Here is a 23,807-nt window from a genome sequence, read left to right on the forward strand (position 1 = left end):
TTGCACTTGAAGATGCATAACACAGGAGAGCGAGCCTATCAGCGGTCTTGTGATGGTATATACCCAACGATGATGGCACAGTAAGATAATTGGGCGTTGAGCCTCTCATGATTGCAATTGTACATTTGCCCAACTCCCTCCATGAATGGCTTCCGGTTTGGTTGGCGTTGCCTTGGAGATATCGGGGCAGGAGGGCCGATGCGGGAGAATCAAAAGTGGGCAAAGACCGGACCCACCTTCCCCCCAGAGACACAGGCACTAGCCCAGCTAAAGAGAAAGTGTGGAGGGTCATGCTCAACTCAGGGTCCCAGGGTGTCGATTCGTCAGCGAATACCTCACGGAATCGCTCAGAGTTGGCAAGAGACCTTTTTGGGAGGGGGAAAGAGAAGAAAGAAGAGAACAAAAGAAGGAAAAATCGAAACGGCTCGGCAGTGCTGGGTCCCCAACACAATGGATGATGGCTGGCTGCCCGTCAACCACTCAACCTCTCTGGTTTGGCTTGTCTCCGGAAGAAAAGCAGCCAAACCCCGGGCTCTCTAGCAATTCCAAACTCCAAACCTGGGACCTGGACAGACGGCCCTTGCAATTCACCCGGAATGCTGCTTTGAATTGTCAAAAAGAGACAGACAATTTCCAACCTGATCAACGGGCACTGCTTTCCACTTCCACTTCCACTTCCACATGGTGGCAATTTGATTATGTAACCCCCGCTGTCCAGAGGCCGTCTTTTCAGGTCCAGTTATTAGAATTTGCGTAGTGTTCGTACAGGATGCAGCTGCGAGGAAATCCGCTGAAGACTCGCTGATGACATGACGGTCGGTACGGAATACGGTAAGGATGTAAATCAGCAGGGTACGACATGCAGGCTTGCTGCTCACCCGCGATCCCTGTCCCCTGTCGGGCACGAGAAGCGACCTGGTGCCGTTGTGTACCTGGCGGTACCGCCACGCTTCGGCCCACTCACCGGCCCCAGCTTTTCTGAGCCTGTGACTGGTCCCCAGCCTGCGCGGTCCACTTGTCGGACCAGACGGTGGAACAAAGATCTGGCGGGCAGTGGGCGACACTGGTGGGTTTTGGCTAGTGCCCCAAGCTGGGGGCCAATGTAGCCCAGGTACCTTCAGACAGTGCCAAAGTACCAGAGGTACCGGCCGTCCACTTGTGTGCAACCCACTCACTCCGCCCTCTCTCCTTCACTTGCTGCTACCCTCGGTGCCTCTCTTGCTGCGTCTTCTTGCCCTCTTGCTCCTTGTGCTTCCGCAACTCTCGATCCCCAAGGCACCACCACAGAAGCCTTCGTCTGTTGGGAATCTCTCTCGTTTTCTTGACCCTGCCGTAGCCCGCCCGTGCTGCCCTCGCCTTGCTTCTGCCTTCGAACCTTCGCTTCTGTCTCCAGCCAGAGATCCCTTTTGCGGAACGACGACCGGCTGATCGACTGACTCCATCGAATGACAGCCTCCCAACACACAGGAATCTCTCCGCTTTCCGCTTCACAGCTCGGTGAATTGAACCTGCCGCCGATTCGAGATTCGGATTCCTGCAACAAAACAAGTTGGAAACACTGAGCAAGACGGCGAGGAGGTCTTTCTACCCTCTTCCTAGCCCGACCGCTCGTCGCGAAAACAAGGGGTTCAACTCGAGCTTTCTTGGGTAACCGGGAACCATCCATCGCTTGCCTCAGCTTCTTCGTCATATGTCTTGAACGTGACTCTTCACCTGAGTTTGGACAAACTTGGCTTTGCATTGTTGCACACTGGATTCGCAACACACTTCTTTGCTCAACGGGTCTCTTAAAGGCCCTAGGGGGTTTTGCTTCTTTTGAACACCCACCTTTTTACCATACACGCAATACGCTTTGAATAGTTACACCTCATCATCCTGGCCGACGAAACGCGCAGTCGACCGAACCCCCTTTCTAGCTCGCAATCTCGGCAGAGCATAATATAGACACGGGTACACACGACGGACAGCAACGGATAGGGGACAGGAACGAGGAATACGCTGGGAACCGTGGGGAGGAGTGGACGCTATTCGCGTGGTCGAGACAGCAAAATGGTGTTCAACGTGCCCGATGGTGGCCTGTCGTTGGATAGCTCAGCCAGGGCCATGGCTGGGCTTCCGGCGCAGGCCTTCGGAATTACATTGAGCAATAGTGTCATCGAAGACATGATTGCTTGTGTTCAAAATGGAGGGGATATTGAGCTATCGTTGGGGTCCAATCCGGTAAGTTTATGTTGTTAGCCTTGTATTTCAAGGTTGGGTTTTCCATTGTCCCTCGATCTGAATAGCTTCTCAAACTATTGTTCAACTGCACTCGGCCCTCCACAATAGCCCAATAGCAGTGTCTAACAGCTTAAACCCCATAGGCTTTTCTCTTCAGCGATCATGAAGTCAAAATTCCAAACTCTCCCGATTCTTACGATTACGATCTGTACTATTCCGACGCAGTTTCTCCAAGATCGCTCAAGAAGCTACCAAATCCTGCAATGGGTGTCTTCATGCCCCCACGGGTCTCTAGACCTGCCGCCAAGAAGCTGGCTTCGAAAGCTCCAGTCCAAAAGACAAGCTCCAGCAATACGACTCCAATTTCAAGCAACGAGGCCGACGATGCTATTGCCAACCTCAAAAGCTCACTGGCCCGGAAGGAAGCAGAGAAGAATACGTATGGACACACTACCGCCGACTACTTGGAGGGCTGTGATACTAACTTGGAAGACAGTGCTGTTGTGGTCAGTGGGTTGATGAACTCGAAAGGCAAGGTCAAACCCCCCAATCGGTTGCTCGACAACGCGTCCCCCAGGTCTCTTCCGCCAAGTCCTGCGCTCAGCGGAGTTCGATCACCCTCTCTCGCACCAGGCGGCTCTGCCCTTGATCAAGTCAAGCAACATACATTCCCAATCATTCACCAGTTGGCGGTATCGGAGCAGAGCTTCGAGGACCTTTTTGCGCAGTGGAATGAGGGCAGCGAAGACGAGTTCAGAGTCGCGCTGGACAAGGTTGCCGATTTCGACAACAACATCCAGAAATGGACTCTGAGAAAGCGATACTGGAAGGAACTGGACGTCTTCGAGTACGATTATGCCAAGGAGGAAGACCGACAAACAGCCATCAACAATGCGGTGAAGCAGTTCGATCGTATGCGAGTTGGAGTTACCGACCCTATCTGGCAAAAGCTTCTACCGGTGGCGGAGCGCGGAAAGGGGATATGCCTGAGCAAACTGCAAGCCAATTTCGCCAAAGGCCCGACAGTCCCGAAACCAAAGCCGGACGGAGCCAACGGAAGCGGATCAGAGAGAGAGGACGCTGCGGTCTTGAAGAAAGGAAAAGGAGGCGAGCCCATGTCAAGATCAAGCTCCCAAGCTTCAGCTGCTGGCAAGAAGAAGCCCTCGGCATCGGAGGCCCAAGCGAAGCGTCTCACATCCACTACCAAGAAGACCGCACCCGCCAAAGCATCGACGAAAGCATCTCCGACCAAGCCTCAAGCCAAGGCGGCAGCCAGCAAGGGCGGGCGAGGACCTCTTTCCGAAGAATTTGTGAAGGACTCGGACAGCGAGGAGGAGCCTTTGGCTAAATCCAAAGCTGTAGCTGTCGTAGCTCCCAGGCCAGTCAAGGCTGCTCCTGCCCCGGCCGTGAAGTCAAAGGCGGCCGCCGCTGCCAAGACGGTACCCAAGGAAACCGAGAAGGACACCATCCGAGCCGAAGTTGTCGCAAAGCCAACCAAGGCCATCAAGCCTGCGGCGAAGCGACCACGCGATGCCGACGAGGACGACAGCTCAAGCTCAGGTACGCCGCTCAGCAAGCGCGTCAAGGCTGGCAGCAAGGCACCCACCACGGGTGCCAACTCGACGAAGCCACGGACCGTTTCGGACGCCAGCCAGAACGGTCGTCCAAGCTCCTCGGCGCCCAAGGCGAAGAACACTTCGCCGACCAAGTCGTCGCCTCTGGCGACCCCACCACAGAATGCGTCCGAGGTGGAGCAGGAGCGCCTGGCTCGTGCCAGGTCCGCCGAGCGAGAAAGGGAGCGCGAGCAAGCGCAAATCCAAGCGCTGAAGAGGGACCGGGAGCGCGAGCGGGAACGTGAACGCGAACGGGTCGAGAAGGAACGGGAACGCGAGCGCAACCGCGAGAGGGCCGAAAAGGAGCGTGAGCGTGGCCGCGGCGAGAGAGCCAGAGAGCTGGGACGAGACCGGCCTCGGGCCCGCGAGCCGAGCCGGGACACCATCATCAGCAGTGCCAGCAGCAATGCCGACAGCACGATTGGCGTCCCGGTTGTTGGCAGGAAGAGGCCGGCGCCGATGGACTCGTACTCGGAGAACCACCACCATGCGGCGAAGCGGATGCGGGTGTCGGCCGAGGTACTGACCAAGGCGCAGGAGTTCAAGCTGGCGTACCAGCGGTACTTGCAGCTGCATGAGGAGCTCAACGGGTGGGATTCCCCGCCAGAGTCGAAACTGCACGATTTTGTCGAGATGCACGATCGGTTGCAGAGGATGAAGAGGGCTATTTATCAGGATGTTGGGGAGGGTTGAAGGATAATTTCATGACAGAGACACAGGATGTCATGTTTTGGAAGGAGTGGGGGATGATATACAAAATTTGGCGGCAGGGGAAAATGGAGTTCCAAAAAAAAACGAGAATATCACGACTTGAAAGTGTCTTTCTGATATTTGGGTGTTTTTTTTTGTGTCCGTCATTTAATCAGGGATTTGGGGGGGCAGGCAGGCAGACTACAACATCGAACAACAACATCAATCATCAGTTGCATGAGATCATTTTTGGGCGTTTTTTGTTGTTTCTTTTTCATCATGTTGCAATTTGGTTTGTTTGTTTTATTTTGGTACATTGGGTTCATTTGGCTGCTGGTCACAAATATGAGGAGAGGGGGATGTGATGACTTGATGCCGGTTATGCCTTGCAGATTTGGAGGAGAGGTGGTGGATAGTAGAGGTGATTTTGATACCCCTGGGTTTTGATGGAGGAAGAGAGAAGAGAGCGGTGGGGGGAGGGGGGGAACTGTAGTTGAAGTTGTTGAACAGATTAAAATCAAATTTTAAGTTTTTTGACAAATATGGCTGTGCTTGTGATGAATGAAGTGGTGTTTACCGAGGCTGAGAAGGAGGGAGATATGTGATCCCCTTTCTGCAACAACAGCTTACGTTCCAACTTTTATTTTCTAGGCCAACTTGATCTAAGCTTGGAACTTGAGAGGAAATGGATTCAAGTAGGGCTGTCTGTCCTTGAAGAATTCAATCGAGGGCTGTCTGTCCTTGAAGAATTCAATCAAGGGCTGAAGATGGGCATGAATGAAAAAGGGTTAAAGTGCTTGCATACACACCTAGAGGTTCCCAGCTCCCAATAAAAAGGGGGCACGTGCCTCCCTTTCTTTTCTCACCTTTCACCCACCCATCGAGCTGATTCTCGTACCTTGCATCCACCGGCTCGTCCCCGACATTTCTGTCTCGGAAAATTCCACCCATTCCCCGGATCTTCGAGAGAAAAAGAAGAAATTAGATATTCCCGGCGGGATGGTTCCAGCGGAGAAAGGGAGCCGGCCTCATGTAGGCACCCTTACCACAAAATAATTGAGACACTAAAGTAGGTAATATGCCTTAAAGGATAATCCATATGCCTTTAAAAATAGTTTGTAGGCCTATAAAATATCCTTCAAGGAATGTTAACCTGCTTTCGTGTGTCAACTATTTTGTGGTGAGGGAGGTAAGGTACCAAATGTAGGGAGAGAGACGCTTCGCTTGGCTTCAATGGACAATTCCACTCCATCAACAACGCGGTTGCTGTGCTCCCCTAACCACAACTTAAAGTGCCACGATGATGCATAACCACTCAAGTCAAGTGAAGTCACCCTCCTGCCAATCCACTCATTTGCAAAAAAGAAAAAACCACATATCATTCATTAAAAACTTCAAACTCCTCAACCCAAAACTACTCCCTCATACGGTGCGGTACCTGGTACAAATTTACCACATTGCTTTGTTATTTCTCTCTTCCCCCTCCTCCTTACATTCTACACTTCCCCCCACGTCCCCTTGCCCCAAAAAGTGCAATGTCATCGCTGATGTTGAAAATGCCTCCTCCGAATTTATCTCAAGTCTTTTTCCTCTCTTTGTTTTACGGTAAAAATAACGCACAAAAATTGACATGATTATTTTTCCTCGCGCCTTTCCTTTGTCGTGCTGGCCGGTTGGTGACTTTGCTGTGTGTGATTCTCGTCTTGTATCTTGCATAGGGGTTAAGAATGTTATAAAATGATAATGGCGATGACGAGCACCCCTTTCGAGAAAAATCACAGCTTGGAGAGAAAATGGAGGAGGCCGCGCCCCTACTGGGTCTTGAAGAGGAGGATGGCGCAGTGACCGAGGTAGAAGTAGATGAAGTGCTTGGTTTCTAGGGGATGCTGTTAGTGACGCTGTTGCTTGTTGAGTGAAACCCAGGGGTAAGCTTACCGTGGGTCACGAAGCTGCCAAAGTGGCGGCCTACGATGCAGTGCCAGGTAGGTCCCTTTCTTTCATCAAACTGTTACACACGATGGCGTGTTAGCTGATCTGGTCTTAAATGAAATGTGTCGTGGGCGTCATACTGTTCTCTTGATGTGCTGGGCGATATCCTGAAGATGAGGTTAGCTTCTGCTTGCTGCTAAAAATGGGCTTAGGTTTGGTGTGAAATCTGCTTGCTGTCCGAACGCATCACATGCAGAATTTCCCATCCTTGGTCCGCTGACCTTCTCAACGGAGTACTTGGCCATGGCCTCCTGGGCTGTAAATACTGTCAGTCACACATCCCATTGTCGTCCTCCGAGTGGGGCCAGGATCCCGCGGGTTTTGTGACCCCTACGTACCGACTTCAATGACCTCCTGTTGTAATTCTTCGGACTGGAAAGAGGGGTATCGTGTTAGCAGCTCGATCTGCTCGCCGAGAACGGAACAATTCGGTGGAAGATCGGTTGGTTCGTCATACCATGTCGGCACTCTTGATCTGGGCTGTCACACGCGTATATTCTTAGCACTCCGTTCCAACCCAGGCGGAGATGGGGAGGTCTGGTGAGGTACACCGGGCCTAGAACGAGACGAACTCACCATCAAGCTTCTCCCTCGCGACGGGGGATGTGTTCCCAGCAGCGGGCTTGGTGTCGTCTCCTGCCATTATGATTGTCTATCTCGGAAACGTGAAACGAGGTAAATGTGGTTGGATAGTCGACGGATAAAGAAAGCCACGGTCTGGTCAGCAATTAGTACGGTGGCGTGAAGGAGGCAAACAGTACGGTAAGCTTGGTGATGTTCGGTGTGTGTTGTTGAATTGCCGCCAACAAGCGACAGACGCTCCTCCTGGCAAGCACGCGGTTACGAGATGGATGGGATCGAATGGGGGCCCAACGTACCGGTACGCGCAAACAATGGGGTGCAGGTGTTCGTAATCGATAGTTCAAAGCTCCCGGTGGCGGCGGTGCAGGTTCGGCCGTGCAGGTGGAAATGTGAGAGGGCTTGTTGTTGAGCTATCAACTATGTAAGTTGGCGTCAGGTCACAAAATAAAGCGTGGAGTGCGGAGAAGAGGCAAACAAGTGACGAAGGGAGCCGTGTCTGGTTTGTTGTTTTGCTACTGGACAGAAGCCTGGCAACAGGACAAAATCATTGGCGTCCGCAGTGAGGCGGTCGACGGGGAAGGGAAGGACTGGGGCCCACCACTCACCTGGGGTAATCGATGTAGCTATACCGAGCTGATATGTGGAAGTGTCGGCAGAGTTAAGGTATCCGGGACTTTGGAGCTTGAGCCCACTGGTGCAGTGGAGCTTCAGCGGAGGCTCTCCGATAAGATAACGAAAAGCCGGTGTGGGTGGGGCAAAGCTTAAAATTTAATTGGGGCCAGTGCGGAAAAAAATCTTAGACCTTCTCCTCTTCCTTCGACTGAAGCCAAAAACTACATCACCCACCACAGAGTTGTCGCTTTGTTCCGCGGTACTCTGGTTCCAATGATTACACGGTAGCAACTGCTCTAATCAACTGCCCGCGGCAGACCGGAAGGAGCAAGCAACAACATCGCCAATCATCGTCATCGTCATCGCCATCACAATGGAGTCGTCAAGAATCTTCGTCAAGAACCTACCGCCGTCCATCTCCGAGGCTGACTTTCGCAAACACTTCTCGCTTCAGGGACGAGAGGTCACCGATGTCAAGCTCATCCCCAACCGCCGCATCGGGTTTGTTGGTTACAAGTCTCATGAAGATGCAATCAAAGCCGTAAAGTACTTCAACAAGTCCTTTATTCGCATGTCCAGGATCGGCGTCGATCTGGCCAAACCTGTAAGGACATTTTGATCCCACCGTTCGACAAGGCCAACAACTAATTGTCGTGCATCTAGATTGAAGCCGCCATCCCAAGATCAGCCACACAAGCTGCTCATGTCCCGAGCCGTGATGCAGCCAAGGCAAGCTCTCTCGTCAAGTCTGACGCAGAGCCAAGCGAGGATGACCCTAGCTCAAAGAAGAGGAAGCGGGACGTCGTTGACGAGGCTGACCCCAAGCTTCAGGAGTTTCTTGAGGTCATGGGTCATCCCACCAAGAAGGCTAAGGACGGAGAAGCCCTAGGGAGTGGCGCATTTGAGTCAGAAGCGGCCGATGCTATCCCCTCGGCTCTCATCGAGGGTGGTGAGAGTGACGATGAGTACGAGGACATCCCAGTGAGGCCCAAACGGCCAATCGAGGAGGCACCTACCTCGGCTCTACCTGTTGCCACCCCTGTCGCAGCTATCATCCCCCCCGCACCATCCCAACCAGCCGGGGACGCTGCAAGGGAAGTGCCGCAGGTATCCGCTGAAGCCACTGATGATGACTGGCTTCGGTCGAGAACGAACCGTCTGCTGGACCTTGTGGACCCGGATGACCCCGGGTTTCCCGCACAGTCTGCTGGTGCAATGCCTGCCACCACTCAAACACCTCTGCCAGAGGCCCAAGTCCAAGAAACACAGGAACCGGGTCTTGCTGCCGGGTCTGGTGAGAAACCTGTTGTGGCTCGCACACCTGAGGATGCCGTGAAGTTGATCCAGAAGACAGCTCGTCTGTTTTTGCGGAATCTCAGCTACACGGTAACGGAGGACAATGTGAGGGACCACTTCAGCCAGTTTGGCGAACTTGAAGAGGTAAGCTTGACATGATTCCTGTTTCCTTCGCTCTTTGCAGTCGCCTTTTCATGATGAACCCCTGATAGGGACATCTTATGCAAAGCATATGATGAGAACCTGGGCTCGGTATTTTAGTAGATGCTTCGAGATTCTGAAAAAAGGCCCGATTGTTGTCCTGCTGTTTCGCCTCTAGTGACACTCGACTCTCGCTAACTCTCTGGCAGGTTCATGTTCCGCTGGATAATCAGGGCCAAAGCAAAGGCTTTGCTATGATTCGTTATGCCAGTCCTGAGGCGGCGCTTTCCGCATTCCAGACAGACGGCACCGTCTTTCAGGGCCGCATCATCCACATCCTTCCCGCTGCTGCCAAAAGGGAGAACAAGCTTGATGAATACGCAATCTCGAAGCTCCCTTTGAAGAAGCAACAGCTGCTCAAGAAGAAGGCTGAAGCTGCCTCCAGTACCTTCAACTGGAATTCGCTTTTTATGAGCCAAGATGCTGTCAACACCGCCGTAGCTGAACGCCTGGGTGTGTCCAAGCATGAGCTCCTGGACCCCACCGACGCGTCTGCCGCTGTGAAACAGGCAATCGCTGAGACCACCGTCATCCAGGAGGCCAAGGCTTACTTTGCAACTCATGGTGTGAACATCGAGGCCTTCAAGTCTCAGCAGCGAGGTGACACGTCAATTCTGGTCAAGAACATCAAGAACGCCACCATCGAGGAGATCAGAACCCTCTTCGAGGAGCATGGCTCCGTCCTCCGTGTGCTTATGCCCACAAGCGGGACGATTGCCATTGTCCAGTTCGCGCAACCAGCACACTGCAGGGCAGCTTTCGCCAAGAAAGCATACTCTAGATTCAAGGACGGCGTGCTGTACCTCGAGAAAGGCCCGAAAGGGCTCTTCGTCGACAATCTGGCCCAGCCCGCAGATCGTCCTGCCGGTGTTCAGAAGGTGTCAGCTTCTTACCTGCTGGAACGCGATGACGGTGAGGATCAGCCAGAGACGGCCTCTCTATTCGTCCGCAACCTGAACTTCTCCACCACCACCGAAGGATTAACAAATGCGTTCAAGCCCTTGGATGGATTTGTGAGTGCGCAGGTGAAGACCAAGACCGATCCCAAGAAACCAGGTCAGGTGTTGAGCATGGGCTTTGGCTTCTGCGCCTTCAGGACCAAGGAGCAGGCCCAGGCTGCACGAAAGGCTATGGATGGCCATGTGCTTGACGGACACAAGCTTCTGGTCAAGGCTTCCCACAGGGGTCTGGACGCGGCCGAAGAGAGGAGGCGGGAGGATCTGGCCAAGAAGGCGAATGCTCAACGCACAAAGGTGGTCATCAAGAACCTTCCGTTCGAAGCGTCCAAGAAGGACGTGCGCGCACTCTTCAGCAACTATGGAAAACTGGTTGCTCTCCGTATTCCCAAGAAATTCAACCACTCTTCGCGTGGTTTTGCTTTTGCCGAGTTCTCCACAGGCAAGGAGGCGCTCAACGCGATCACTGCACTCAAAGACACGCATTTTCTCGGGAGAAGACTTGTGCTTGACTTTGCTGAAGCTGAGGAGCTTGATGCCGAGGAACAGATCGAGGCCATGGAGAAGAAGATGCGTGGCCAGGTTAGCAAGGTTGCCCTTCAGCAACTCACTGGGACAGGGAGGAGCAAGGTCAATTTTGGAGATAATCCTGAAGACGAGGCATGAGAGTGTAATGAATAAAATTAATGTTGACGGTCACCTCACTGAGGGACGACGGATGGAATGTCTCAAAATCTCAACGGTCCCCCCCCCTTGCCAAGAAGTGTGTTTGCCCCTGTCAACTCTCGTTGAAGAAAACCCCACCCTTGTCTTGACAAACTTGCTTTCCTGTCTCGCACGTTGCTCACAGGCTTGGCCGTTGCGTCTGATCGATCTGTTGCTGTGTAGGGCTAATTTTGTTCTCATTCCGAAAATGAGCCCCTTCATCGGCCTCCCTCCCCGCGGTTTTGAGGGGTGCCGCCAACCGAGAGAGGGCACGGTGCAGGTCAGATTCGAGCCGTATGTTTCCACGACGGCCTAGTGCCCTTGCGTGCCAGTGTTGGCACCCATCTTGAATGCAGCCCAGGACGGCTGACCCAGACCCAACTCGCTGCTTGTTTGACCCTGAAGGGGTATCCATCGCCCTAGGCAATGATGGGGTGCAGCAATAATCTGAAGCGAAGAACGGCGGGATGGGCTCAGTTGATCCTCGCTTCATGCAGCATCGTCAGAGGCAGGGACGGTGTCGAGCCCTCTTATAAGCTATGCCGCCCCCTCTTCATGCCTGTCTCTTTTGCTCTGGCATACCTTATATGTGATTCTGGCCCGCATCCTGACGAACAACCATTCCACTCAGGATTCCTTCCTCTTTCATTCGTTCTCGTCAGCGTTCCTGAGCTGAACAAGAGTGTTTGCCACCTGGGAGAGGTTTAGGTTTCTACACATTGTTCCCAGGTCTCATCCTCGGAGCTGAGCAATGAGGTTTCCAGTCCTTCCCTCACAATGCTATTCTACGTCGCCCGACGATGGGGTTGAGGGCCGCCATGGAACTTCGGCTTCACGACAGCCGCTTCGAGAGTCGACCGGGAATGCTCAATACTCACACATAGCCTGGTACTCGGAACAGATTCGCCAGCTGGGTGCTGCCAGCGGTCTTGCTTCCATGTCTCCATCAATACCAACTCCGCCTATTGTACCGACGCAGTCCTTTGGCCCAGACTATGGCTCATCAACACCGTCGGTCTACGGCAGACAGCAACAGCGGCATCACTACCAGGGGCACCGGGTAACCAATTTCAGGAGAAGGCAATTCGAAGAGAACCCGTTGATTCCGCTGCTCCCGGCAGCCTTTCAGAACTACAGGAAGAAGCAGGCCGACAAGACAGACCAGAAATGGACCGATGTGTTGGAATGGGGCTTCATTGACGGTAAGTCCTATCTTCAACACGAGCAGTGTCTAGTTTTGTTTGCTAAGAGGTTGTCATCAGCGCTGCTGCTTATCCCCCAGATGAAGCGCAGGAAATATACCATGAAGCAGACACAGTTTGGGCGGAACATGCTGATCGGGGAGTATCTTTGGATCTACTACCTGCAGACCTTACCGCCAGGGACCGAGGCAGAATGCAACCTCGTGAGGCACCGAAAGCAAGTGTCGAGCCACATCCAAGTGCTCAAACAGTTCTTCGCAAACCACCGTTGTTGTAAGTTGCACGTTCCCATTCTCCCACGTGGCGGATCCCTTTGTTCGGTGCGGAAGTGCTTGCATAACCGCCAGAAAAAGCAAGCGGCTGACAATGGTGGCTCCCTTGGCTCATCCCTACAGTCCACTTTTTCTTCAACAGCCGCAACGATGAAAAGGACAAGGACAGCATCGAGACGATTTCCCTGAAGAACAACCCCGTCTTGATTGCCCTGTCCGAAGACCGGCTCCCTGACGAACGGCCAAACTACGAGTACTTTGCCGACATCCTTGCATTGAATGAACAGGTGACTGCCCGACCCAAACGATGCTGGATTTTTGTGTCACACCAGGGCGTTTCGGTGAGGGAAGATGGATCTGGCTTTCTCCCTTCCACTGGCGACAAGCTCGATGAGAACGAGTATCCCCACCTCGCGCGCAACCTCGAGAGGGAGACGTGGCTCAAGGAAGAGCAGCAGATCTTCAAGGGCGCTCTGCTTCACGAGTTCACCAAGGAGATGCAGCAGATTGAGTCGACCAGCGTTAACGACCTCGGGCGGAAATGGGAGACTTCGTTTCCGGAACTGCATCAGAGACTACAGGGCATCTGCGATTCGACCATAGATCAGCGGTGCACCATTCTGCACATGAATGTCACCCTCGAGCTCAAGGAGAAGCGGCGGTTTCCAAGCCAGTCGGAGCTCAACTCCTGGGTGGAAATCAACATTGAGCAGCCACGTCTACTGAGCCATCGGTGGAAGGTGCACACGCGCTTGGTGAGGCCAGCGGAGCTGAGCTACTCACACGAGAGCGCGAGCCCTGAGACCATGTACGAGACTTCGGCAGAGATCGCTATGCAATATCAGCACCGCCCAGGGTGTGAAGGTCCTCGGCCTGATGGGCGGGCTCACTGTGACTGCATCGCTCAGCGACGTCACCGTGACTCTGTCACTGTCCCCTTTCCAGCTGATATCTGGGCCAGCACACTGACGAACTGTGCTGAATATCCAGCCCATTCCTTCAGCGACGCCGGCAAGAATGGAAAGCGAAGGAAGGACCTCAACGTCAAGGTCGAGGAGGAGGGCGAGGAAGGAGGCAAGCCCAACCGCCGAGGCAAGCCGCTCACACAGATGGATCTTGTGCCCAAGATTGCCATGATGCAGGAGATCTGGTCATGTCCCCCTGATGCCCCACACTATGGCCCCGAGCCTCAAGGGAACGGCTCAAGATCCCAGCGATGGACTCGACGAGCAGTGATTGTATGGACTTTCAAGACGATCCACAGCGAGGTAGATGGCAAACTCAACACCGCGCAGAGCGGCAGGACAGAGTGGCGCTATCTCACCATCCTCGACCCAATGAGCGAGGAGCACCAACAAAAGGCCATCATCAGTGGCAGCAGGAAGAACTCTGCTGTGTCTGACTATGCGGATGGATATTCATCCAACCACGTCCGTCCTGTCTCCCGGGATGTGGTCATGTCCCCCAGTCCCACATACCAGCAGCACTTGACCGCGAGCATGAGCGAGAACTTTTCGTCAGCATGGGATACTCCCACCGGGCTCAACCCCCTTTCCACGTCAGCCACGCAAGCCTATAGCGCTCATCTCATGGCGCCCAGTCAGTCCCATGTGTCAGCCATGCCCGGCTACAGCCCCCTCGACAGCTTCAGCAGCCACCGCGCTCTCGCCACCCCTCCCCCAAGTGCATCCCTCCCCACATCTTTCACTCACAACTTTGACACCACATCTACCCAACCTGACCTCATGCCAAATTACATGTCCACCCACTCCGTCACCACAACAACTGCCGGACTGGACGCCGACTCGGCACTCAACACCCTCGCCGCCGTGACAGACCCCTTCCTCACAAACGGCAACTCCTCCTTTGGGTATGACCAATCCCACTGGTCAACCTCCAATACCTTGACCAGCTCGAGTAACGTCTGGTCCCAGCCTTATCAATCAGCAGCATCAACATACACCCACTCCCCCTTGGCCCCCTGGCCAAACCACACCCAACCCACCCCATCCCACAGGGGAAGTCTCTATGATAAAACCCACAGCCATGTGCAATCCCAGCCCTGGATCTCCACCGCTGTTGCGGGGGGTGTCACCACCACAGCCGACGACCACGACCTCTGGACCCCAGCCACGTCCACGCACACTCCCTTGACGACCACCGCGCCGGCTTTGGGTCCTGATCCCATCACAGCTGGGCAGCATGAATCTCAGGACACGACGGACTGGAACCAGGTTACTACTGGTAACGGCACCAACGGCAACTCCCAGGAGACAGGGGAGGAGGAACTGGGGCAGAACTGGGAGGAGATTTTGCCGCCTATTCCGCTCAACTTGACTGCCCCGGGCGCTCAGCCCGAGGCGGTAAACTCTCTGACAACGGCAGGGGATACAGCGGCGCAGAGGTTGGAGAAGGCCGCTGCTGCTATGGAGATGCCGGTGATGGGTGGCCATACCAACGGCAATGGGGCGGTGGTTGGTGAAGAGAGGAAGAGCCTGAAGAGGAGACATGAGGAGGGGGATGAGGAGGGGGATTTGGATTCGGGTGAGTGGAGGAGGAAGAGTTTTAGGCAGTGTTGATTTTTCTTTTATTTGATTTTTTCAGCCTTCTGCATGTTAGTTAGTTTTTTTTTTTGTTTTTTGGTTTTTTTTTTGGTCCGGTTGGCTGGTTGGCTGATTATTCTCTGGCGTTCCCGCTTTGATCCTGGGCGGTCCTTTTTCCTCTTTTCTTTTTCTCTGGGAACTTGGCCCCTTGGCTATGCTTTTTACTATCTTCAGGGGACGACATACCTTACCTTTTTCACGTCTAATGATGGGTCATCTTATTACCTAAAGCTATATCATGTATCATGATGAACGAAGAAGCGAAGCAAGTTGGGATAAGTAATTAGCTCACGTATTATCGCCTTGCCCCCAGACCCTTCTAAGGGTATTAATGGGGGCGGATGATGATAATGAAATCATTAAAAAACAACCAATACCTCATAAGTGACAACCCTGCACAGTGATATATGATCAACCTTGTGTATTCAATCTTGTCCTCAATTTTTAACTGAATTCCAATCCCATAACTCCACCTAATGCGATGCAATCAATGCAATTTACCCTCCCAAATACCTTAGCAAAAGAAAAATTTCGATAACTAAACTAGGAAAGAAAAAGACAAAAGAGAGTAGTGGTATATCCTCCATAAGCCATATCCCATCCTTCATGACATAATCCCATCAAAGCTGTTGCGTGTGCGTGTGCTCATTCTTTTTATATGTCCAAAAGATTTCACCCAAAAAAAAAAAAAGGGGGGGGGGGAGTTACACCTCCTAACTGGCTGTGGCGGTGGCGGTGGAGGCAGTCGCCGTCTTGGGAACTGTCACTGTCACGAAGCTCGTGGGTATAGTCACGGTGACGTAAAAAACGCCGTCTTCCCTGCCTGGATTGGAACCAGCACCATCTGTTGGTTTTGGTGATGTGGTGCTAGTTTCAAGACTGCTTGATGGGCTGGGAGCAATAGTCTCAATACCCTCCGTAGGCTTTGGCGCGATAGAAGAAGAATCAGCTCCATCCGTAGGTGTTGGTACCGTCGGGGAAGAAGTCGGTGTTGTCTGGGTCTGAGTGGGAGCCACAGTAGAGGTCGGCGGCGCCGGTCCGTCATTCTCCTCCTCCTCCTCCTCATCATCATCATCACCCTCAGGCACCGCCTCCTCCTCAAGATACCTCCTCTGCCCGTCCAAAATCTCCATCGAAAACGGCACCGGCGGCTTAGTCTCCTTCCCGATCAGCCCCGCAAGTGGAATATTCGCCTTGTCGACACTCACCCTCCCCTCTCGTGTGCCAGGAAAGAACTTTGCCGAGGACCTGTTGCTACCGCCGAACCCAGCCTGGGGTACCTTCACCATAAACGGCTGGACCATCTGCCTCTGGATACCACGGAACTCGGCCGGCTGCTTCGAGTCAAACTTGACCCTGTTGCGGAAACGCTTCTTGCTGTTGAGGATACCGCTAAAGGGGGAGGAGGACTTGCCGCCCTTACTGCAGGTGGGCCCTTTGACCGCACCCAAGGAGTCGTCGCAGGGGTCGACAATTTTGTAGTCGACGACGCCGGTGTAGATCTCGGGAACGGTGACAAAGTACTCTCCAAAGTCGGAAGAATTGGCGTGGAAGCTAGCTGGGGGGACGGCAGCGCCGGGCTTGTTCATGTCGGGCCAGTCCCAGATCCAGAGCACGGTGAGAACATCGCCCGGCTTGGCGTCGAGGGGGATTTGAAGGTCGGACTGGCATCTCAGGGCCTCGGACTGGGTGATTTCGTCCTTGCGGTACCTGGAAATGCCTTCCGGGTCGCCAGTAGCTGGAATAGGCTCGTGGCACTGGCCGTCGTCGTAGTTGCGGGTGGCGAGAAGACGGCCCTTTCCGTTACCACCTTTGCCATCGGCGGTCCAGGTGTGGAGGACATCGGTCAGGGTTGTTTTGGAAAGATCGTTCTCGTATGTGCCATAGAGGTAGATAGTGCCGCGGTTGATAGGCTTGTTGGGGTTGGCGCCATCAGCTCTGGTGACGTGGCCGTTCTCGAGGTAAAAGATGGAGACAAAGTCACCAGGAGCGACCTTGAGCATAGGAAACTTTTCAGAATAGCTTGAGCTGCCGAGTGGGCCTTGGCTTTTCCTGACGATGGGGTGGTCGTGCATGATGAGCTTTCCCGTCGATAAGCCATTTGGGGGAAGGAGGTAATCGAATTGCTCTCTGGGGTTCTCCCGATCAATATGAGCTCTGTCGAAGCCCTCCTCGCCGATGAAGGTACCGTTAGTAGCGATACGACGGGTCGATTCTGGCCAGGAGTGGCCTTTTGCTGTCTCGAAGAGGGCGAGGAGTGCTGCGGTCAAGAGACCGCTTCTTGGCGATGTTAACCTCATGGTTGGTCTGTCGTTTTCGTCTGGTGTATAAGCGGTTCGCGGAACAAACTCGTAGTGAGACAAACTTCGAGATATGTTGAAAAAGCTGAGTGTTCAAGGTGTTGTAGTTCGTTGCAGTGTTCGTTGTGTCGGTAAGGAAAGTTCGTAAACCGGAAAGAATTCCGACAAGAGGAAAAAAGGATTAGAATGCTTTAGTATCCTGGGATAGTCGAAGCGGCCAGCGAGCACAATAGCAGTCAGACCAGCTGGCTTTGTGTTGAATAAAATGAGGGAAATGGCGCCAACAATGGGTTATAATTCCATTGTCACGACCAGCGTCAAGGCCTTGTCAGGGACAACAAAGGAGAAGAACAGCGGCTTGGTTGCGCCGCCACCAACTTGCAAGTCGAGAAGGAAGGTGCTCCTTCTGATAACGAAGGCCAGTGAAGCTGTTGGCGGTACAATGAAGTTGGCGATAGTTCAAAGGTCAGCAACCAAGGTAGTACTCCGTGACCGTGATCAAAAGACTTAGAAAAGATACCCAAAAGGAAATATGACGAGAAAATAGAAGAGTAAGAAAGTTGGGGGCTGCAGAAGGTAGATATCAAATTACCCCGACGTTTGGAACCTTGCGGCAAAAGTACACATGTGAGTTGCAACAAAGGTGAGAGAAACAAAGGACTTGTTCCATGTGGCCGGGACGGAGAGTAAAAGGGACCGGCAGCATGGCACTACCACACAACACAGACGCGCAAGCAACGGAAGTTATCATCAGACCGCAGACTCTCCAGGGCCATCTCGCGCCGGAGTCAGCAGGGGGTCGTGACCAAGAAGTCGAGGAAACAGACGAAAAGCGACGAAAACGAACGAAAAGAAGGCCTCAGATCAGGTTGGCGAGATGAGCAAGAAACACACTTCATTCGATATGCCGGGACGGTCATGTTGCAGCCCAGAGCAGCGGCAGGCGCTGTCTGTCCACGTCCCATGTCGTTGCCAGCGAGGAAGGTGAACCATCTCGATGTATTGGATGGTGTTGCATCGAGGCTCTTTGTAAGGCGACAAGTACCTCTGCTGCAAAACCAGTAGGAAAAGTGACTTGCCAACGCAGGGGCCACTTTTGTAGACACAAGGACAGCCACTCGAACCATCCACTCGCGGCAAAGCTCAGATTGGCGATGGTGAAAAGCGGGTCTGAGCGGTTGCAACTTCAAGAGCCGAGCTGCGAGTGATTGGATGCACACCACCACACTGGAAACACACTAATGCCCTTTGGTACCACAGAATATCATCAAGCGCGCTGCCCTTGTTCTTCCCATTTTCTTTCATCTTGCGATGTTGCACAGCGCGCTACGAAACAACGTTCCTTTGTTGTCTATTTTAGCCCTTTTGCCGCTTGCCGCCCGTCAAAGCGAGATTGGAACTTTCTTATTTATGACTCTCCCCGAGGCGCTGGATAGCACTAGACAATTTGCCTCTTGGTCTTCTTCAGATCTAGACTGCCGCTTTCCCCACGGATGAACAGATGATAAGCATTGGATTGACAACTTTGACGGAATCAAGCTTCATTCGCACAGACACACGACACCAAAGAAACGGTTTTATCCGCAGCCAGTCGTTGATCTCTGCCAGGGTTTATCTGCCATGTCTCACCACCACCCCCTGCCTGTCATGCGCTCGTCAATGTGTGGAGTGGAATATCACCCGGTATGATCTCCCCTCTGCCGTCTATTTGACGACACTTCTCCCTTTCAATCTTGGCTCTTTTTTGCATTGATGTAAAAGTTTTCTATTGTTGGCAATAGGGCACTCGTCATCCTGCTTCTAAACACTCCATCTCTACATCTCTCCACACTGAGCGATAACCACGTCCAGGTTCGGCACATCCTTCCCCTTGTATCCCGTTTTCGTATTCTCCATTTTCTTGACCACATCCATCCCATCCACCACCTGCCCAAACACCACATGCTTGTTGTCCAAAAATGGCGTTGGCACCGTCGTGATGAAGAACTGGCTGCCGTTTGTATTTGGCCCTGCGTTCTGTTTTCATGTCAGCCCTTCACTTCACCACCAGTATAAAAGCAGGGCGACACCTACAGCCATACTCAACAACCCAGCCTTATCATGCTTCAGCGTAAAATTCTCATCCGCAAAGGACTTGGTCCCGTAGATACACGTCGACCCGGTGCCATCCCCATTGAGGAAGTCACCGCCCTGGCACATGAAATTGGGGATGATTCTGTGGAACTTGGAGCCCTTGTAGCCCTGGGGCCGGTTTTGGTTGTTCTTGTGCTCGCCGGTGCAGAACTGGCGGAAGTTCTCGGCTGTCCTGGGGACCACATTGGCAAAGAGTTCGAAGGTGATGCGGCCGAGGGGTTCACCTGGTGAGTGGGTCAGCACAAGCACTCAGATGGGACGAAAAGGAAGGGACAAGTACCGCCAAGAGTGATGTCGAAGAAGACGCTGGATGAGAGGTCAGTATGGGTTCAAATGTGAGGCAGTGAGTGGAGGATGGGGTGGAAGGTTGTCAGATTCCATGGATAGCAGGCGTGGTAAGGGTTCACCATCATGACATGGGCTTCAATGCTCAGCCACCGCTTGCAAAGAAACCCAGTGAATGGTGAGGAAAGTGGAAACAAAAAGAACATGGACTTACAGGGGATTCCCCGACGCTGGGAGTACAGTCGGCGGCATGGTGACTGTATCAATCTACTACTTTGGGATAAGTAAAGAATGTAAACGTGGTGTAAGTGATTGATGGGGCGCTGTTCAGTGAGTGAAGTGAAGCTGCTGGCAACAGGCTGCAGGGAATGAGTGGTGGTTGGCGCTCCTTGGCAGGTGCCACCTGGACAGGCAGCTGGCAAGCCTCCAAGCTCACCCTTTGAGCTCCCAGTGGCTCCTAGAGCCTGGCATCAACTTACGAGGAAAGAGTAAATTTGTGCTGAGCTGAGAACTGAATCTTCATTGCTCGCAAATTCCGACTTCTCCCAATAATGAACATTTCCTTCCAGCCAACACTCTCTTACTCCTCTTGGCTTTTCAACAGAGTAGCACTCACAGAGCTCAAAGTTCCAAGAAGATATATCGACGAAAAAGTTTGGAAACATTTTTGGCCGAACATCATGTGTTATTCTAGGGAGACTAACCGCCGCTATCACATATACCTCAAAGATTCTCCTCCAGATTCGTTTCATCATAGTTCATATACATCAAAACACTCCAGCACTCATCTCCCAAAACAACTCCCTTCAACAGCCCTCAGAGGAATATATGTGATGAAAGTAAAAGCAAACCCCAGCCAAACACCCACATCAGCGCCGTGCCCCTCCCCGCCACACAACCTAGCAATCACTCCCGTGTACCATTCCTGAGACATCCCCAGAGCAACACCCACAACGCCAACCAGGCAAGAAGCAATGGCTGCGAACCCCGGTGGTAAAAGCTCTGGCTTGTGAATATCCCCCACATCATACCCTGAAAATCCACGTAATCCTCCGCGGAATAAAAAGTGTTCCACCAGGGCAATGGCAACATAGATCGAAAGCCAATATCCCGTGCTCAACACGAACGTCTCGAGCCAGGTTTCGAAGAGGTTGTACCCAGGAATACCAATCCCAACATACACTGCCGTCCCAAAGATAGTCCACACGAAGCGCGGCACTTGCTGAGTCTGTCTCGCCAGTGCCTGCAACGAGAATGAGACCGAGTAGATATTGGGGCAGTTGGTCGCAATGATCGAGAGCGCCACCAGGATAAGACAGGCCTTGTCAAACCCAGGTTCAACATTCGGCGTCAACACAGCCGCCATGAGACCTCCAACACCTGCGTTCTCATAGTGCTTTTGGTATTCCTCATTCTTGACCAGAGCCGTAGAAATAGCAGCCCCGAGGAGCATGACAAATATAAGAGGAAACGTCAGCCCAGAAAACACCCAGAGAAAGGTCGACCTGGTTGATCGTGTCGAGGGCTGATAGACACTATAATCAGCCGAGTATGCCGACCAACCGACAGCAAACCCAAAGACAGCTCCGATGTATGAAAGAACAGCTCCCCTCTCACTTGGCCCCGTGGCCAGAGGCAGGAGGCTGTCGAACTCTCCGGATTTTATGAAAGCCCCCATGACAACAAGAAAAACCACAAAGCACGGAATCCACGCGTACCGTTCGTAAAAGTGAACAGCTTTGTAACCCAACAAGCAGATAATCAGCGTTGCCAAAGACACAATGAGAATCCCGGCCCAGCCGGGAATATCAGGGTTGACGGCCTTCAACAGCTGAGCTCCAACGATGGCATTGACAGATGCCCACCCAAGACAGGTGATAATCTGAAATATCGCAACTACCTTGGGTCAGCAGCTATGGTTATTCACACAGAACTTGGACGACTCACTAAGTTTGACCGCATAATGTCCAAACCAAAACCTGGACAGAATAATCTGTCTTAACCCAAACTTTGGCCCAAAAAGTGCAAAGAAGCAAACGGGGAGAACTCCGAGTATGTTGACGAGTACAATAATCAACGCGGCATCCACAAAGCCCAGTCCAAAGATTGGCACGGCCACGGCCCCCAGAGCAAAAGTAGGCATCCCCATGTTGGCTGCCAGCCACTATATTCACAGCTTATGTCAGTCTTTGAACTTGTATCGGATATTTGGGTTAACAGAAGACAGGACCTACCACGCCGCCCATCTTGGAAGCCCTTGTATCTCTCCTCTCATCCTCCGGCACCCGCTCAACACCCCGCTCTTCCACGCCATAACTACCGGCAAACCTTTGAAGCCTAGAAAAGAACCAGCTCTTGTCGCTCTCAAGGACAACACCTTCTCTGCTGCTGGAAGCGGTGATGAAACCTTCATCACCGGTGTCTGATGCGCGGGTCTTTTCGTGGGTGTAACTTTCGATGTCCGTTTTCGACTGCGGTGGAAATGTGGACAGACCCATTGTGTTGCTATTCGAACTAAAAATATAGTGGATGAATACGCCAGGAAAACTTAGATACTGCCGGTAGTCTAAGAACACAGGCCCTGGAAAGGATGTAAGAATACAAGGGGAAGTCCTCAGAACTGGAAAGCACAGGGCAACCTAACGTAGCTGCCTTGCAGATATATGTATTCTGATATTCAAGAAAAGAACTCTGCCAGGGAAGGAACTTTGCAAAGGTGGGAAAGAGGGACAGGCAAGGTGGTGAAGGGAATCACTGCATAAGGCCAAGAGACACGCATGCCCGCCCCTTCCTTCCATGCTTCTGCCCGTGGCCATGGTGACTATGGGCTGCTGTGTATCGCGGAACAGATGCATGCCATCGGCTGCATGATGATAACACTCTTTCCTCGGTATAGTAGAGGGGAAGTGAAGATGATGATGGCCCGGGTTACCCCAACAACGCCACTGTGTCTCAGTTCTCCCGGTTCACCCCGGGGCTCTGGGTTAGGAGACTCGTCGGTTGACGGTTGACTGGAATGTAGTCAACATTCATGAGCACTACATCAAGATAACCACCACAAAGATCATCACTTAAGAGGAGAAGCCCCGTGCAACCGCACATCAGCACCACCCCAACCACAAAACCACGTTGTCGACCTTCCACTGGTCCGCTCGCAAAAACGAAAAAAACTCCCATCATCACACACAGCCTTTTCCAGAACCAAGAAACAATAACAAGCGCCATGTTTGCCCCCTCCAGCATCAAGCCAGACCTACCCGTCCACCATGTAAGCTTTTGTCCCACGTTGCACACCCCATACCAAGCCCGCGCCAATATATTCCCTCTCCACGACATGAAGCTATACCCCCAAGATGGAGAACCAACCGCAGTAAGCAGCACCCTCGCATCTCATGCAATGCAAGCGCACCTCTCTCTGGTACTTTTACCCATCCATGCCCAAAGTCCTGGATCTAGTAGTGATGATAAGATGGCCCCAACTTCCCATCCCACTGCTGGTACCTTTCTGTCATTGGTCTAAAACAATGTTACACACAACTAAGCAGAAAAAAGAAGAAACGGGAAGGAACCGCCCCTCAACTCCCGGATTCCCTTCCCGCGTCTATCTACTATACTTTGCCTTTTAGATCCGAGCAGTCAAATCAGGAGCTTTGGTAGATCTTACCATAGACAGGTGGGTGGTATATGACGGGTGCTGTGAGATTTTAGTCAAGGGGAGCTAGCAAGTGAGAGTGTTACACAAAACCGACATACCCAGATCTCACCTAGCTTGGCTTTACAGACCAACAAGATGACAAGCCGATCACCGACTTTTGCATTTCGCAATGAACCCTTCCAAAGGACCTATCCCACTAATCCAAGCTTGATCGCCATCTCAGAAGAACACACTCGTCTATCTCCAACATATCCCCATCTCTGCCAGGATGCAGTGTAACCACCACAACCCTCCCCCCTGGCCCCCATGTCTTGTTTCGCCTTGTCTCGTCTCTCTTTCCTCTTGTATACACTCGGCCCGCCTCACCGCTTCTCTTCCCCCCCCACCTCTCTCTCTCTATCTCTCTTCAAGTTGAAACAGAAACATCTCATCTCACTGACGGTTGTCCTACCAAAAACACGTTTGGATCGAAAGACCACATGGAACATATAGA

At 52.7% G+C, this 23,807-nt stretch overlaps 7 protein-coding genes across 7 annotated transcripts; 3 read left to right on the forward strand and 4 right to left on the reverse strand.

Annotated features, from left to right (window-relative positions):
* Window positions 1–2,049: 2,049 nt before the first annotated feature.
* Window positions 2,050–4,526, forward strand: PODANS_1_4360 (uncharacterized protein; the record flags this gene model as incomplete). The annotated part of the gene is made up of 2 exons (XM_001912603.1): window positions 2,050–2,204; window positions 2,378–4,526. The coding sequence occupies 2 exons, from the start codon at window positions 2,050–2,052 to the stop codon at window positions 4,524–4,526; spliced, it is 2,304 nt and encodes a 767-aa protein (XP_001912638.1).
* A 1,808-nt stretch (window positions 4,527–6,334) lies between these two features.
* Window positions 6,335–7,155, reverse strand: PODANS_1_4370 (uncharacterized protein; the record flags this gene model as incomplete). Its single annotated transcript, XM_001912604.1, has 7 exons — window positions 6,335–6,399; window positions 6,459–6,528; window positions 6,593–6,619; window positions 6,734–6,768; window positions 6,851–6,884; window positions 6,970–6,992; window positions 7,089–7,155. The coding sequence occupies 7 exons, from the start codon at window positions 7,153–7,155 to the stop codon at window positions 6,335–6,337; spliced, it is 321 nt and encodes a 106-aa protein (XP_001912639.1).
* A 924-nt stretch (window positions 7,156–8,079) lies between these two features.
* On the forward strand, window positions 8,080–11,180 carry PODANS_1_4380 (uncharacterized protein; the record flags this gene model as incomplete). Its single annotated transcript, XM_001912605.1, has 6 exons — window positions 8,080–8,275; window positions 8,377–9,000; window positions 9,061–9,146; window positions 9,232–9,320; window positions 9,385–10,741; window positions 10,827–11,180. The coding sequence occupies 6 exons, from the start codon at window positions 8,080–8,082 to the stop codon at window positions 11,178–11,180; spliced, it is 2,706 nt and encodes a 901-aa protein (XP_001912640.1).
* Window positions 11,181–11,615: 435 nt separating this feature from the next.
* On the forward strand, window positions 11,616–14,917 carry PODANS_1_4390 (uncharacterized protein; the record flags this gene model as incomplete). Its single annotated transcript, XM_001912606.1, has 2 exons — window positions 11,616–12,339; window positions 12,462–14,917. The coding sequence occupies 2 exons, from the start codon at window positions 11,616–11,618 to the stop codon at window positions 14,915–14,917; spliced, it is 3,180 nt and encodes a 1,059-aa protein (XP_001912641.1).
* A 737-nt stretch (window positions 14,918–15,654) lies between these two features.
* Window positions 15,655–17,241, reverse strand: PODANS_1_4400 (uncharacterized protein; the record flags this gene model as incomplete). The annotated part of the gene is made up of 1 exon (XM_001912607.1): window positions 15,655–17,241. One exon carries the CDS (start codon window positions 17,239–17,241, stop codon window positions 15,655–15,657), a length of 1,587 nt encoding a protein of 528 aa, XP_001912642.1.
* Window positions 17,242–19,056: 1,815 nt separating this feature from the next.
* On the reverse strand, window positions 19,057–19,911 carry PODANS_1_4410 (uncharacterized protein; the record flags this gene model as incomplete). Its single annotated transcript, XM_001912608.1, has 4 exons — window positions 19,057–19,257; window positions 19,315–19,598; window positions 19,655–19,680; window positions 19,874–19,911. 4 exons carry the CDS (start codon window positions 19,909–19,911, stop codon window positions 19,057–19,059), a joined length of 549 nt encoding a protein of 182 aa, XP_001912643.1.
* Window positions 19,912–20,443: 532 nt separating this feature from the next.
* Window positions 20,444–21,808, reverse strand: PODANS_1_4420 (uncharacterized protein; the record flags this gene model as incomplete). Its single annotated transcript, XM_001912609.1, has 2 exons — window positions 20,444–21,555; window positions 21,607–21,808. The coding sequence occupies 2 exons, from the start codon at window positions 21,806–21,808 to the stop codon at window positions 20,444–20,446; spliced, it is 1,314 nt and encodes a 437-aa protein (XP_001912644.1).
* Between the last annotated feature and the right edge of the window lie 1,999 nt (window positions 21,809–23,807).

The sequence above is a fragment of the Podospora anserina genome, chromosome 1 (assembly GCF_000226545.1).
Source record: "Podospora anserina S mat+ genomic DNA chromosome 1, supercontig 1".
Taxonomy (NCBI): domain Eukaryota; kingdom Fungi; phylum Ascomycota; class Sordariomycetes; order Sordariales; family Podosporaceae; genus Podospora; species Podospora anserina.